The sequence below is a fragment of the Humulus lupulus genome, chromosome 3, assembly GCF_963169125.1.
Source record: "Humulus lupulus chromosome 3, drHumLupu1.1, whole genome shotgun sequence".
NCBI classification, from domain to species: Eukaryota; Viridiplantae; Streptophyta; class Magnoliopsida; order Rosales; family Cannabaceae; genus Humulus; species Humulus lupulus.
The window spans coordinates 283,532,951-283,549,291 of NC_084795.1; the positions used below are offsets into that span (position 1 = coordinate 283,532,951).

Below are 16,341 nucleotides of genomic sequence, written 5' to 3' on the forward strand. Positions count from 1 at the left end.
TGCTCTTAACCAAGAAGTCGAGCACTTTTTTGGAAGTTATCGTTGCCAAAGGTTCTGCCTCCGCCCATTTTGTAAAGTAGTCGATAGCCACCACGGCGTAACGGACCCCACCCTTTCCAGTAGGGAGGGCGCCCACCAAGTCGATCCCCCAGACTGCAAACGGCCAAGGGGATGAGATCATCTTCAGTTCGACTGGGGTAGCTCGGGCGACCGTGGTGAACTGCTGGCACTTGTCGCACTTCTTCACGTATGAGATCGAGTCTTTGGACAGAGTTGGCCAATAATATCCTTGCCTCAAGACCTTTAAGGCCAAGCTCTGCCCCCCAGTGTGGTCTCCGCAATACCCTCATGCACCTCCTGCAGGACGGCCTTTGCTTTACCTGGAAGAACACATCGGAGGAGAGGTAGGGAGTGCCCACGTCGGTACAACACCCCATCGACTATCGTATACCTAGGATCTTGATACAGGACTCGTCGTGCATCATTACGTCCTTCAGGCAACTTTCCCTCGACGAGATACTCAAGGATGGGGGTTATCCAGGTCGGCCTGGCATCGATCATCTCGACCTCATTCCTGACTTCTGCTATACTTGGTTTTTCCAAGAATTCTATTGGTACTAACCCCAAGGTCTCCGTCTCCCCAGAGGTGGCGAGCTTGGCAAGAGCATCTGCATTAGCATTCTGCTCCCGGGGTATCTGTTCGATCGAGCCTCGTTCAAATGCGGACAGCTCCACTTTTACCTTTGCTAGATAAGCGGCCATTCTGGGTCCCCGTGCTTGATATTCGCCCAGCACCTGGTTTACCACGAGCTGGGAGTCACTGAAGCACTGGATGGAGTTCGCCTTCAGCTCCTGGGCTACCCTCAGCCTGGCCAGCAAAGCTTCGTATTCGGACTCGTTGTTGGAGGCCTTGAATCTGAATCTTAGCGCCGAGTGGAATCTATGTCCCTCGGGGGATATCAAAATGATTCCAGCTCCGGAGTCGTTCTCGTTGGATGAATCATCCACGAAGATCCTCCACGACACCTGGGACGAGGTGACCTAGGGTGAGTCTTCTGCGGGATCCTCTCGGAACCCCGTGCACTCTGCTACGAAATCGGTCAGGGCCTGACTTTTTATAGCAGTTTGCGGAGTGTACAAAATCTTGAACTGGCTGAGTTCGATCGCCCACTTTAACAAACGTCCCGATGCTTCAGGTTTCTGCAAAACTTGCCTTAAAGGCTGATCGGTCATGACGTATATCGAGTGGGACTGGAAGTACGGTGATGGACCCAAAACGGGTATGTTTAAAAATTTATATATCGCAAGCGCACGAATCGTCCATATAGAATAGTGATCGTAAGCAAGGATGTCGAACCCAAAGGAGTTGTCTAAAATCGAAAATGAAACTATTTTAAATCAAAAGTAATAAATTCTAACCTAGTTCCAAAGATTGATAAGTTTCAATATCATGAACATAAAATAAAAGATTGAAAAATAAAGCTCTTTAAGATAATGAAAATAAACCAATAATGAGTTGAAAATAAGTGTTAAAAGAAAAGATTATTAAGATACTAGAATCCACAAAATGTAAGTTTAATAATATTTATTAGTATATTGATTCCCAAGTTTTAGTGATAGTTAAAATAATTTAAACTATCATTTTCCAAAAAAAGATTTATAATTTTAAGCACAATTTTCTTATAAAAAGATAGGATTTTTCTTCACTTTTCAAAATTATAATTTCAAAGCATTTAGTGTAAATCAATCTAATGAAATAACAAATAAATCAATGAACATTATTTATAAGGCAAAACATAATATTTTTGTTCTAAGCATGGATGTGTACAATTTAATGACACATCTTACACAAAGAATATTATGTTTATGCACTAATGAAGAACAAAGTGTAAAAATGTTCTAACAATCTAAAATACAAGATATTTAAGATGAAAGAAATATATGAAGAAGAAAAATCCATAGACTTTGTTGTATTACAAGGGAAATCAACATACAACATAAATATTACCTAGTTACAAGTTGCTTCATCATGATCTTAATAATCTTATGAAAAAGATTAGAAGCACATAACTAGAATAGAAATTACAAAATAAAAGACATACATACTTGCAAAATGCTCTTGAAAAACCCAAATGGAAGAGAGAATGGTAGATAGAAAATGAGAGAAAAAGATGGTAACCAAAACATTAAGCACCCCAAAATGGTCTTCAAAACCCTTATTTATAGCCAAAATGAGATTATTAAAATAATCAATTTAAATTAAGTAAATTGATTAAATTAATAATAATATGGTAAATAGGGGTAAATTATAGGAGTGATGATGATTTTGGGTGAAAAATGTGTAGAAAAGTGGGTAAAAAGGTGGTATTTTTAGACAAGGGGACAAATGGTACACTTGAGTTATTTATGGGCTCAAGAAAATAAAGGGGCTGGTGGCAGGCACACGGTTGGAGAGTGTCTTTCGGATTGGGCCTTGGGCAGGCGCAGGTGGAGTTGGGCCCAAAATCTGGGCTGGCGTTTGTGGGAGTGTGATGATGGCTGGGATGATGGCATTTGTTGGAGTTGAATGCTGAGGAGAAGTGGCATCTGATCACAGCTGGGCGTGGAGGAGAGGCTTGGGGACAGCTGGCGAAGCTTGAGGCAGCTGGAGCATTGATGTTGAGGCTGAACCGAGTGGAAGTGCACAGTGACGTGGCTGGGCGTTTGGACCGTGGTGTGGGCCTGGGCCAGAGGACAGGCGGGCTGGGCCTGGGCCACGGTTGGGCTGAGTGGAGCAAATGGCCTTGTGCCAATTTTTCTAATTCCTTTTCACAAAAGCCACTCTTCTATCTTCCTTTTTCCCAAAACTATAATATAATTCCTACAAGATAAAAATAAATTAAATAACAATCAAATATTTTCAAATATAAATAAATCATATTAATTATTTTAAAAATATTGATTATAACTTAATTTAATATAGCATTTAAGTTCACAAGAATTACACTTTTACTTCTAACTTAACAATACAAATTAAATTACAACATATTATAATAAAATATCTATAAAAACATATAAAAATCTAGAAAACTACAATAAGACTAATAAATTAAAAATTACATAAAAACTTAATAAGTTAATTAAAAACTCAAGAACTAAGCAACAATTATCATATAAAATATGGTAAAATAACTCTATTTTGTAGAGTTATCATACGGCCTGAGCTTTCGCGAGGCCATGATGAGGCAAAACGCCAATTTCTCCATCAACGGGTACCGGGATTCAGCCCCGAGAAGTCTCTTGCTGATGTAGTAGACTGGTCTCTGAACTCGGTCTTCTTCCCGTACCAATATGGCACTAGCTGCATCCTCCGTGACAGCTAGGTAGAGAAAAAGAGGCTCTCCTGATTTTGGTTTGGATAATACGGGCGGCTCGGCTAGATGTGCCTTCAGGTCGAGGAAAGCGCTTTCGCACTCTTCTGTCCACTCGAACTTCTTGTTTCCCCAGAGCAGGTTGTAGAATGGCAAGCATATATCGGTGGATTTCGAAATAAACCAGTTGAGGGCTGCCACCCTTCCTGTCAGGCCTTGGACGTCCTTGCGCGACCTGGGTGAGGGAAGCTCGAGCAAAGATTTGATCTTGTCGGGGTTTGCCTCGATTCCTCGAGTATTGACTATGAACCCCAGGAATTTCCCTGATGCGACTCCAAAAGTGCATTTCTATGGATTGAGCCTCATGCCATATTCCCGTAGTATCTTAAAACATTCTTCCAGGTCGGAAATATGGTTATCGGCAGTCTTCGACTTGACTAGCATGTCATCGACGTACACTTCCATGTTTTTTCTGATTTGTTCTGCGAACATTATATTTACTAACCTTTGGTAGGTAGCTCCGACGTTCTTCAGCCTGAACGGCATGACCTTGTAACAATAAACGTTAGTCGGGGTCATGAAGCTGGTGTGCTCCTGGTCCGCCGGATTCATGGCGATCTAATTGTAGCCTGAGTACGCGTCCATAAAGGACATGAGCTCGTGCCCCGCCATGGCATCCACCAACTGGTCAATTCTTGGCAATGGAAAACAATCCTTGGGGCAGGCTTTATTCAGGTCGGAGAAATCAATGCAGGTCCGCCATTTCCCGTTGGGCTTTGGGACTAGCACGGGGTTGGTGACCCAGATCGGAAACTTGGCTTCACGGATAAAGCCGCATTTCTTGAGCCGGGCTACTTCTTCTTCTAGGGCTTCAGCCCGTGTTGTTCCTAATTGTCTCTGCTTCTGGGACTTGGCAGGAACACTTTTATCCAGATGAAGTGTGTGCATGATGACACTCGGGATAATTCCCACCATATCCTCGTGTGACCATGCGAACACGTCCAGGTTATCCCGCAGAAACCTAGTCAGCTCCGCCTTCCTCTTGCTATAGAGGTTTTTCCCGAGTTTGACCTTTCGCGAAGGGTTCTGCGGATCAATGTTCACTTCCTCGAGCTCCTCAATAGCCTAGAGCTCGGACCTGTCCTCGCCTATTCGGGGTCGATATCCTCACTTAAGACAATATTTTCCCCTTCGGTGCTTTGAGGTTTTTCAATCTCAGGATCAGCTAAGGGTTCTTGAGATTCCTCTTCACCACCTTGAATGGCCATCGCCAGTTGCCCGGGTTTAGATTTTCCCTTCATGGAAATGCTGTAGCATTCCCTGGCAGCGAACTGATCACCATGGACAGTGCATATTCCCGTGGAAGTAGGAAATTTCATCGCGAGGTGGCAAATGGAAGTGACGGCCTCAAAAGCTATGAGCGTAGGTCGTCCCAAAATTGCGTTGTACGCAGCGGAGCAGTCAATGACCATGAACTCGAGGAGTTTGGAGACTGTTCGAGATCCTTCTCCTAGGGTGATCACCAGCTCGATCGTCCCTATTGCCACTAATCCTTCTCCCAAAAAACCATACAACATCATGGAGGACGCCTTCAGCTCGGCGACAGTCAAGCCCATCTTCTCTAAGGTGGATCGGAATAGGAGGTTCACCGAGCTCCCGTTGTCTATTAGCACCCTCCTCACTCTCCGATTGGCGAGCTGGACTGCTACGACCAGAGGATCATTGTGAGGGAACCGGAGATGGCCCGCGTCTTCCTCTGTAAAAATGATTGGTTGCCTCTCCAATCGCTACTGCTTTGGGAGGCGCTGCTCCGGGATGAACTCTACTCCATTATGAGCCTTTAGTTCATTCACGTATCTCTTCTGGGCGCCTCTGCTCGTGCTAGCCATATGCGGACCTCCAGAGATGGTGGATATCTCTCCTCCGATCACGGGAGGAGGTACATCCTGATCTATCCGAGACCCGGGCTGACTGGTCGGGACTTCTGGAGCAGGTCGACTCGCTAGAACCCTGTTCCGTGCGTATTAAGCCAAGGGGCCGGCTCGGATGAGGGTCTCGATCTCATCTTTTAAATGCCTACAATCGTCGGTATTGTGGCCAACATTGTTATGAAAACGGCAAAACTTTGAGGTGTCTCTCTTCCCTTTTTGGTGCTTCAGCGGCTTCGGTCTTTTCTAGGGGACTCGAGTAGAGTTGGCTAGGAAGATATTCTCCCTAGACTGGGTGAGCTCTGTATAAGTCGCGAAGACGGGCTTAAACTTATCTACGGACTTATTCTTCTTTTGGCCGTGCTGACTGCCTTCGCCATTTCCCTTTCTTTTGCCTCCACCGAGCTGGTTGTTCTGTGTGACGTTTAAGGTCGCTGCCACGATCTCCGTCCCTACTCCAGCGGGCTGCTCAGGGACCTGGCTGGTTCCTGCAGCAGAAGCTTTGACCTCCTCCAAGTTGATCCATTCCTGGGCCCTATTAAGGAATTCGTTAACCGAGCTAACTCCCTTCCTTTGTATATCCTTCCAGAGCTCTCCTCCGACGAGGATTCCGGTTCTCATGGCCATGAGTTTGGAGCTGTCATCCGCATCTCTGGTCCGAGCTGTAATGACCCACTAATCTAGACTTTTTGGACCATTAACGAAACTATACATAAACTTACATTTTTACGAAAATACCATAATTTTATTGAGTAACTTGTAAAATAAGAGTTACTTACAAATAAATACTAAGAAGGATATGGGATCCCATTGTCTTTAAAAAAAACAAAACATGATTTAAATGAAAAGACATTACATAAGAAATGCGGAAAATACATATAAAACCATAAAAAAGTAAAATGAGACTACATCCTCGAATCGAATAACGCTCGGCCCCTTGACTCCATTCACCATCGATACACATCCTCTAAGTGTCACGAATCTTACCGCCTCTAAAGCTTATTTTCCTGCACATAAAACAAAAAGGAATGAGCCTAATGCCCAGCAAGGAAAATCTAACACATAGTCATAAACATAAATTTCATAATAAACGTAAAGACATATCATAACACTTAATACATACACTTATTATAATGGCCATTATTACTTGGGGTCCCATAGACTAAACAAGCTTATGCCCATGAGATTAGTGGGGTCCTACTAGCTAAGTAGGCATATGCCCAAAATCTTTTTGGGGTCTTGTTAATCAAATAGGGCATAAGCCTAAGCCTACAACATACACATTCATAACATATCATATTTCATAACATAACACATAAGATAACATAAGCAATGCACATATAGATTCTATCCTATTTTCCTTACCAAAGTTACCGGGATATGTGGACTGAGTTGGGACTTTTTGGAACACTCCTAAAACCATATGAGAAAGAGTGAGTCTTATGAAGAAGAAGAAATGAAAATGAATAGGAAGACTAAACCATTGAGAATATGCTTACCACAACTTATGTGCTTAAGAACTTGGATTCCCTAACCAAAATAAGATTGAGGTTAGGGGACTGAGTAGAAGGCTTTGAGAAAGAAAATAACATGAAACAAATGAAATGAACTAGAGTTTTGGTTACCTCAAAGACTTGAAAGACCAATCTACACCACAACCGAAATACTATAGAACCTCACTTCCCAAAGTGTTTGATAAGCTTATTATGTTTAAGCTTATGATTTTCCCAAACCAGGTGTTTACACTCTCACACTCACTTAACACTAGCAGCTTCTGAACTTAGAGCAAAAGGTGAATAATGGTTGGGTACTAGGTCCTATTTATAGAGTTTGGGAATGAAAGTATCTTGATTTTACTTGAATAAAAATAATAGCTTTTTAGGTGAAAAATATTTGAATAATCGTTCAGCAGAGGCTGAAGACTCGCTCAAAAGATGCTGGACTTATGAAGGAGTTTGAATGGCTGAAAGGAAAAGAATTAAAAAATGTTTGAACATATGCTGAAGGAGGCGATATATCGCCCCCTGTAGGCGATATATCGCCTGGGCCAGTATGCTCGAGGCGACCGTGCATCGTTTCGTGTTTTCCGTATCTACGTGCTGCGACATATCGCCCCCTATAGCTGCGATATATCGGCACACACTGAATATTTAAACACGAAATTACACATTTTTAGCTAAGTTTGAATGGAGTAAACAGCCTTGACTAAGCCCTCAACGTATTCAAAGCTGCTGACTGACCCTATAACATTCAAACTTTACTTCTTATTAAATTTAATCCTAAAAAATACTTAATCCTTAATCACCATTCATAACATGTGCTTAAAATCCTATTGGTTGATATCTAAACCTTATAGTATAATAAATATAATCCTTAATATCAGTCACATTAATCAAACCCTATGTTAACTTAATATTCTTAAACTATAGATTAAACTTAGAAAATCTATAAGTACTACTATGAGTGTCCAAATAATTCCCGGTCTGAACCAAAAATCCACAGTAACAAAGATAATACTAAACATACTAGAATACTACTAAAAAATTATGTAGAGTCCCAGAATTTACTTAGCTAGTTAGATAGCAGTAGTAATAGTAATAGCTAGTATTAGTTATAGTATGTTCATTACTGTGGATTTTGGTTCAAGCCGGGACTTAGTTGGAAACTCCTAGCAATAGTTATGGATTTTATAAGTTTAACCTATAGTTTAAGAATATTAATTATAACATAAGGTTTGATTAATATTGCTGGTTATTAATATGATGATTATTATAACCTAAGGTTTAGATAGAGCCAATAGGATTATGACACTTGTCATATGCATGATTATTAAGGAGTCATTATTTTAATAATGGAAATATAAAACTTAGTCTTCACTAAAATCTGTTAGGAGCATGATATTTATTTAGATATTTAGACTCACAATTTTAATTATTTATGATTTAGATATTTTATTTATTTGTGATTTAGATAATTAAATAGATTTTTCGTAACTTTAGGGTACTGTAACTTCTGACATATTTTTGACCTAGTTATGTTATGAATTTCGAAAAATAGTATTTCTAAAAAGTTGTAGATAATTTAATTATCTTTCTAACGGTATAAAGATATTCTAAATCTGAGTTCTACAGCTCCAGATGTGTTGATTTTACTGTAGGTTAGTTTAGAGTTACGGGATTTAGAAAGTTAGAAGATTTTTATTGCTTAGGATTCTATTTTAAATTTGAATTTAAATTTGGAGAAGATTTTTATTCCTTAGGATTCTATTTTAAATTTAAATTTAAATTTGGATTATAATTAGAAGATTTTTCTTCCTAGAACTCTATAAATAGGACCTAGCACCAATCATTTTTCATTCATTCTTCAAGCATTGAGCAGAGCCTTCTAGGTGCTAGTGAGACTATAGAGTGATAAACACTTGGGTTGGGGTTATAAGCTTTGTCATTCTAAGCTTATTAGACACTTGGGAAGTAAGGTTCATAGAGTGTATTTCGGTTTCGAGGTGTAGTTCGGTCATAGCAATTTCAAAGGTATTCCTATTTTAGTTCCTTTTCTGTATTGTTTCCTTAAGTTCTTATAGATTCTCTACTCAAATCCTAACTCGTATTCTCTATTATTGGTTAGGCATCTAAGTTCTTCGAACTTAAGGTTTTCGTTGGTAAGTATCGTTTTGTGGTGTAGTTTATTCTTTCCATCTCTTTTCTTTAGTATACTCACATCTCTATTAATGGTTTTTAGGAGTGTTCCAAAATCTTGACCTTGTTCTCATCTTCCCAGTATTTTGGTAAGGAAAATAGGCTAGATCTTGTATGTTTGTATGATATGTTATGTTTTTATGTTATATTATGTTATGTTTAATATGTTATGATAAGTTTATGTTTTTATATGTTATGTTATGATTTACCCTACCTCAAATATTAGACAGGGGACGTAGATGGGTTATCATACACTACATGTGATCTAACCTACCTCAAATATTAGACAGGGGACGTAGATGGTTTATCACATGTCATAATGACCATTATTAGTATAGTTTTATATAGTATATGTTATGATATGATTTTATGTGTATGTTTATGTGGTTAGTAGTTTTTCCTTGCTGGGCATTAGGCTCATTCCTTTATGTTTATGTGTGCAGGAAAATAGTTATGGCGGCGGAAAGATTCTTGGCAGCTTGAGGATGTGTATTGAGGCAGGATGGAATCGGTGGATTGCGCGTTCGATTCGAGGATGAAGTTTTTAAGTCTTTTAGTTATGATTTTTATGTATTATTTTTCCGCACTTAATTTTGTAACCAATTTATTTAAGTTATGTTTTGTTTTCAAAACAATGGGATCCCATATCCTAAATGAATTTTTATTTATTTAACCTTTACTTTACAGTTTTTAAATAAAGTTATGGTTATTTCATATGTACGTTTTCTTAAGATTAGTATAGTAGTCATTAATGGTCCAAAGTCTAGAATAGTTGGGTCGTTACAAATTAGCTAAGTAAAGTTCTTGGACTCTACACGAGCAGCGACATTCGCGAATCTGCTCAGGTAAGCCTTCAGAGTTTCGCCGGGCTGCTGCCTCACGTTAGCCAGAGAGTCGGCCTGAACGCGGGCAGCCTGTGAGGCTCGAAATGCCCTTTTGAAGTCAGCTGAGAAGGTCTTCCAAGAGCTGATTGACTGTCTTTTGCCTTGCTTGAACCACTGCCTAGCTGGTCCGATCAGTGTGGAAGGAAGGATTAAACACCTCAGCTCGGGGCCAATGTTGTGGGCCATCATTAGGGTGTTGAACATCCCCAGATGGTCCGATGGGTCTCCGTCCCCATTGAACTTTGACAGGTGCGGCATATGGAAACCCGGTGGGTACGCCGTTGCTGCTATGCTGGGGGCGAAGAGCTCCATCTCGTCCCCCGAATCGTTCTCATCTTTTTATTTCTCTAATAGGAGCTTCCTCATTAGCTCCTCCATCTGAGCCAGGCGCTCAAGGGTTTGGTCCTGATGTCCTTGGTTATTCCGGGGCTGTTCAACAGCTCCGGATCCATTGTACATATTTGGTGAGTTATTGCCCCTCCTATCTTGAGATAGGTTATTTGGGGCATTCCCCCCGTTACGTACCTCGGACAGGGTTCCCCCTGAGCGGGCATGGCTGTCACCTCCTACTCGCTCCCCTCTATGGGAGTTAAGGCGGTCTCGCAGGTCGCCTCCCCGGGTGACTTGAGGACTTTGCGCCGAACTCAAACGCTGACGCAGGTCTCCCCCAGAGAGATCACTCCGGTGATTTCCGATCCAGTGGCTCCTGCTAGATAGGCTTGGAGTCCGCCTTTGGTGCTGGGGATCTGGGCTTTCCCTTGGTGCCCTGCTACGCCGGGAAGGTCCAGCTGATGGCGGATCCCTCCTGCTACTTCCGTAGGCAGGAATATCTCGAACGGGCCGAGGAGGAGATGGATATCTGATTAGAGACGGAGGATGCCTGACTGGAGAGGCGATCCTGGTTCCGTCTGGACGGATCAAGTTTGGTGGGGGCCTCTCGGCCCTGCCAACCTGCCGGTCCCGCGCCTGGCGGTCTGGACGAGGCGCTGGACGACTGTTGGGGACGGGCTGATGTCGCGAGCCCTCCCCGGATCTCCTTCGGGAATTTCCTCGAGCTCCCCCGGGTGCCCTCGAGGATGGTTGGGAGCTAGGAGTCGATGTTCTGACCGAACGGCTGTACTGCTGTTGTTCGGCTCTAGGCACTTCTTCGAAGTTTGCCTCTTGATGATGTGATGAAGGGGTGGAGTTGGCTGTCGGAAGTCTGTCCGAACGACTATGCCTGGACCGGTTACCCCGGCGAGACTTAGGAGCCTCACCTTGCCTCTCTCCGACGTTAGCGTCGGTTGTGAGAGGGGGTAGTTGGGCCAGCACATCCTTGATTTGTTGGTTAGCTATTGCTAGCTGGCTCCTCAGCTAAGCGTTCTCCATCTCCACCGCAGTGTAATAACAGGGGTTCGGATTAGGTGGCCGGGGCGCCGAACTTCCGGTGTCATTCTGGCCCGCCGGCTGCTTTCCTGGCCGCTGCTGGACTTCAGGAACCTGTTCACCAGGGGTGGCAGTATGATGAGCCTCCTGCCCATCATGCTGTTCTGTCTCGTTACCGTGCCTGGATCGAGTAGTCACCATAGTTGGATGTTTGCGGCAGCACTAAACAGACTTGCTCTCAATGAAAGCACCAAACTGTTGATGCGGTTCTTCGCCAACAAGTAATTAAGAGAAGAAGAGAAAGGGATTAGTGCTGATGTTGAACCAAAATAGATGAATGATCTTAGAAATGAGTTGGTGACACAAAATACGTTTTTGAGTGGTTCAAAGGTTAAAATCATTTTACTCCACTAGTCAGTATTATTGCTCTATACTAGATATTTGGTTACAGGGTATTTCTTACAATAGAGAATCCAACCTCTATTAACTCCCAGGGTCTCCATATTTATAGGAGAAGGCACCTGAGAGTTGGTAAGAAGGTCATCCCGTGACCTTCTTACCTATCGTATCAACTCTGTGACATTCATGATTAATTCCTAAACCTGACACATAAGTGTGGTCAAATCAATAGGTAAGGGGATAATGGGCCGCACGGCCCAACCCAGTCATGGGTGTCTGAATACGCACGTTCACGCTGCGTGTCCGAGAAGTCAGGGATATATCAGACACGTGATGTCTGATATATGCACGTTTACCTTGCGTGGTTGACTTCATAAAGGGTCATAGCCTCCAACTCCATTTCGTACCACGAGCTGGATACCTAACTCGACCTTCGGCCCTCAGAGCCCGGACTCAATCCTTAAGCAACCAGACGCGAACCCTTGGGTTACCTCGAGCTAAGGAAGTATGACATTATGATGGCAGCTCCGGTTTTGGGGATGTCCACGAGGTAATCATGATTAGGCGCAGCCCAGCTCTCTAATCAGCCCATGGGAAAATCAGGGCGTACAAATACATTACTAAAAAAATCAAAATTATTTTTATAGCTGTAACTAGTTACTACAACACCACTTAAAAATAAAACTGATTTTTATCGTTATAACCAGTTACCACACATTACTAAAAAAATTGACAGTGGCATAGGATTACTATCACCAAAAAAATCAAAATTGTTTTGATAGTGGTAACCAGTTATAGCAGATAAAAATGTTGATTGAGGAAGATAAAAAATGGAAGAAAAGAAGAAGAAATGGGAATAAAATATATGGTGATTAAGGTCTCAGATTTATAATAGATTAAAATTATAAAAATAATCTCAAAACATATCAAAACTAACTACTAAAAATGTATAAAAGATAAAATATGGTATCAAAATAAAATTTTATAAATATATGGGAAAAAACTCCAATAATAATGTAAACAAAAAAAAAATGCCATAAAAAACTTAAGGAAAAAAAATTGCCATATTTTTCAAAGTTGTAAGAATAAATCTCATATATGGAGTAATTTCCTCATTTCATATTTGAACTTGTTGAGTTTTTTGTTTTTTAATTTGTTAAATAGTATTTTCATATATTAGTATTTTTTTTATTAGTAATAATATTTTCACATGTATATTTAGTATTTAGGGTAGCTAACCATTTGGTATCCTGTGTTTTTGCAAAGTATCATTTTAGTACCCTCTGTTTTCAATAATGCTCATATGGTACCCTGTATTTTAAAATCGTACATATTTGGTACCCTAACTCAAATTTAATTAATAAAATTTTACCAATTTAATCAAACTGTTATCAATTATGTAAGTTCCAAATTTAAATTTAATTACTTAATTACATATAACTGATGACAGTTTGATCATATTGACAAAATTTTATCTATCAAATCTGAATCTAGGGTATCAAATATGTATAATTTTAAAATACAGGGTACCATATAAGCATTATTGAAAACATAGGGTACCAAATGAGTAAATTCCCTAGTATTTAAAATGAGTATAAAAATCAATTTGAGTTTCAACAAGTACAATTAGACATGGAACATGTACAATATATGCTAACTCAATTTAATTAAAAGAAATTTTTGAAAATGACCTCTCTTTTTTAAGTGATTTTGTACTTCGGCCTACATTTGATAATTTTTTGCAAAATGACCTATATTTAAAATTCGACTAGTTGTCTAAATTTTTTGAGCAGTTGTCTAAAATTTTCAACCACCTGTTTAAATTTTCGATTAGCTGTCTAAATTATGAGATGTCATTTTGCAAAAAATTATTAAAACTATACTAGAGTACAAAATGACTTAAAAAAATTAATATGATATGAGCTTTATGAAAGGCATTCACATCAGCAGCAAAATAAGTCCATCAAACATATATGTTACACATATATTGTACAATTTTCAAGTTTTAATGTAAAGATAGATATATTATATTATTGTATGGTAGGGGCTTCAAAAAGAGCTCACCGGTTGGGCTCTTTTGTATTTCCGACCTGTGAATAATTTTCGGCGCGATTTTTTTTTTATGATCGTATCTATTGTAATTATTGAGAACATCCTGCAAATTTTCAGAAAATTCCAAATAATTTACAGTGTCGAAAACTAGGTTCAAACATGCTATTTTCCACGCGCATAAAAAAATTAGACACGCGTGCAACAACCTGTTTTTAAACTAGTTTTCAGCACTGTAAATTATTTAGAATTTTCTGAAAATTTGTGCTCTGAATAACTACAATATACACCGTCATAAAAAAAATCACACCAAAAAGGTTGAGAACACAAAAGAGGGCTCTTTTTAAATCCCTTACCACATAAATTTCCTATACTCTTTTTATAATTTTTAATTTTGTTTATCCGAAAAATATTAAAGGCATCCAAATCCACTTGTATCCTATCTTTTCATGACTTTTTCACAGCTAAGTGCCAGCTTGAAACAGGAAGACCCTACATTGGAAATGTCTTATTCTTATAAGTACCATAAAATATAAAATAAAAATCCTACATTTGAAAAACATGATAAAAATCCATTTATTGATCTCAACTTAAAACTTTTTTTAATGTCCTGAGTTGTGTGGATAAATATCTAAGCCAATATCTCGATGAATGGCCTCAATTCTAAACACACCCATAAGAAAAAATGACTGATTGGCTATGGAAAGTAGTAACTTTAGTGCTCTTTCTGGTTGGTTATGGTTATGTTCTAAGGAAGAAAACCAAAGAGAAGAAGAATAAGAATCTTCCTCCTGGCCCAAAAGGATATCCTCTACTTGGAAGCTTGAACCTATTAGGCAAAAACCCTCATCGAGATTTGCAAAAATTGTCCCAAAAATATGGTCCAATCATGCATATCAAACTTGGTATAATTCCCACCATTGTTGTCTCCTCTCCTAAGGCTGCTGAGCTTTTTCTCAAGATTCATGATCTTGTTTTCGCCTCTAGACCACCTCATGAGGCCTTCAAGCACATTTCTTGGGAGCAAAGGAACTTGTCATTTGCTCCATATGGCTCTTATTGGCGCGACATGAGAAAAATGTGCACACTCGAGCTTCTGAGTAGTCTCAAGATCAACTCTTTTAGAGATATGAGGAGAAAAGAGATCGGCCTTTTAATTGAGTTCGCAAAAAATGCTGCTTCTGATCGTACTGCGGTCGATCTTAGCGCCAAGATCACAACCACCAATGCCAACATGAGTTGTGAGATGGTGTTGGGGAAGAAGTACTCTGATGATGAGTTTGATCAAAGATGTTTCAAGGAAATTGTCCAAGAGGGTATGCACTTGGCAGCCACTCCTAACTTGGGAGATTACATTCCTTTCCTTGCTCCACTTGATTTGCAGGGCTTGACAAAGTGCATGAAGGCTATTAGAAAGGTGTTTGATGACTTCTTGGATAGGATCATTGATGAGCATATTCAATCCAAAGATAAAGATGATCATGAAGCCAAGGATTTTGTTGATGTCATGTTGAAAATTATGGGGTCTGAACAGTCTGAATACAACATTGAACGACCGAATATTAAAGCTATAATTCTGGTACTACTTACTTTCTCATTTAATATGCTTCATATGCTGCTAAAAGATTATATGAAGTTATGCAATAATAAAAAGTGAACTATGTAAATATCTCTAAATTCAATATCAATTAACTTTGGCTGTGTAAGTCTCTAGATGTTTTTCCTTTCTTTCAAATTGTTAATTCAAAGAAATGCAATCTCTCTACTTGATAACAAATATACATTGAATATATATATATATATCTATATTAACAACATACTGAATATCTATATATATCAAATACAAACTCTGCATATAACAAAAATGGTAAAAAAAATATATATAAAAACAATACTCAACCAAGTTAAATTTGGTTATGCAGGACATGCTTGTAGCCTCTCTGGATACATCATCAACAACAATAGAATGGACAATGTCAGAACACATCAAGCACCCAACAACAATGAAAAAACTCCAAGAAGAGCTCAAAATCATGGTGGGCATGGAAAGAATGGTGGAAGAATCAGACTTAGAAAAGTTGCCCTACTTAGAAAAGATGAGAATGTTACCTCAAACTTGAATTAAACCCCCTTTAATGATTGTAACATAATCCTAATCTCACAAGCCCTGATTCTCCAAGATGAATCTTCAAGCTAAGCTTCAATATTCAAGCCTAGAAGAAGGAGAAGAGATGACCGAGAGAGATAGGAAAAGAGCCCTGTTTTTGCTGTCTAATTCCTTCTACAGCCATCCACTTAAATCATTCCTATGGTCAAAAGACTAAAATTCCCCTAAGCCCAATTAAAACCTATACAGCCACCCAAGGTCAAAACAATAATTACTCACTTAACCAGCTGTTGAACGGAAAAAAAAAAAGCAGCAACAAATTATTATTATTAATATATAAATATTTCCTTTATAAATTAGTTAAAACTTGAAAGGAATATTTGGTTATTAAAATACTAATATATAAAAAAGGGATAGGTCAGTCAAAAGAGCAAATAAAGGAGATATTTTCTCCACTTCCACCACTTTTGCATTGAGTGGGTTTTTATTAAAAATAAAAATAATAAAATAAAAGGCTCTATAAAAAGGTAGAGAGCAGAACACTGGAATTTTTTTTGGGTTTTT

At 39.5% G+C, this 16,341-nt stretch overlaps 1 protein-coding gene across 1 annotated transcript; it reads left to right on the top strand.

Annotated features, from left to right (window-relative positions):
* The first annotated feature begins 14,340 nt into the window (after positions 1 to 14,340).
* On the top strand, positions 14,341 to 16,133 carry LOC133824796 (cytochrome P450 71AU50-like). Its single transcript, XM_062257772.1, has 2 exons — positions 14,341 to 15,249; positions 15,593 to 16,133. Exons 1-2 carry the CDS (start codon positions 14,356 to 14,358, stop codon positions 15,788 to 15,790), a joined length of 1,092 nt encoding a protein of 363 aa, XP_062113756.1. The 5' UTR covers positions 14,341 to 14,355; the 3' UTR covers positions 15,791 to 16,133.
* Positions 16,134 to 16,341: the final 208 nt, after the last annotated feature.

Coding starts and splice junctions, on each gene's coding strand:
- LOC133824796 (XM_062257772.1), top strand. CDS start 14,356: ATGACTGATTGGCTATGGAAAGTAGTAACTTTAGTGCTCTTTCTGGTT. Junction 15,250..15,592: donor ATATTAAAGCTATAATTCTG/GTACTACTTACT, acceptor TTGGTTATGCAG/GACATGCTTGTAGCCTCTCT.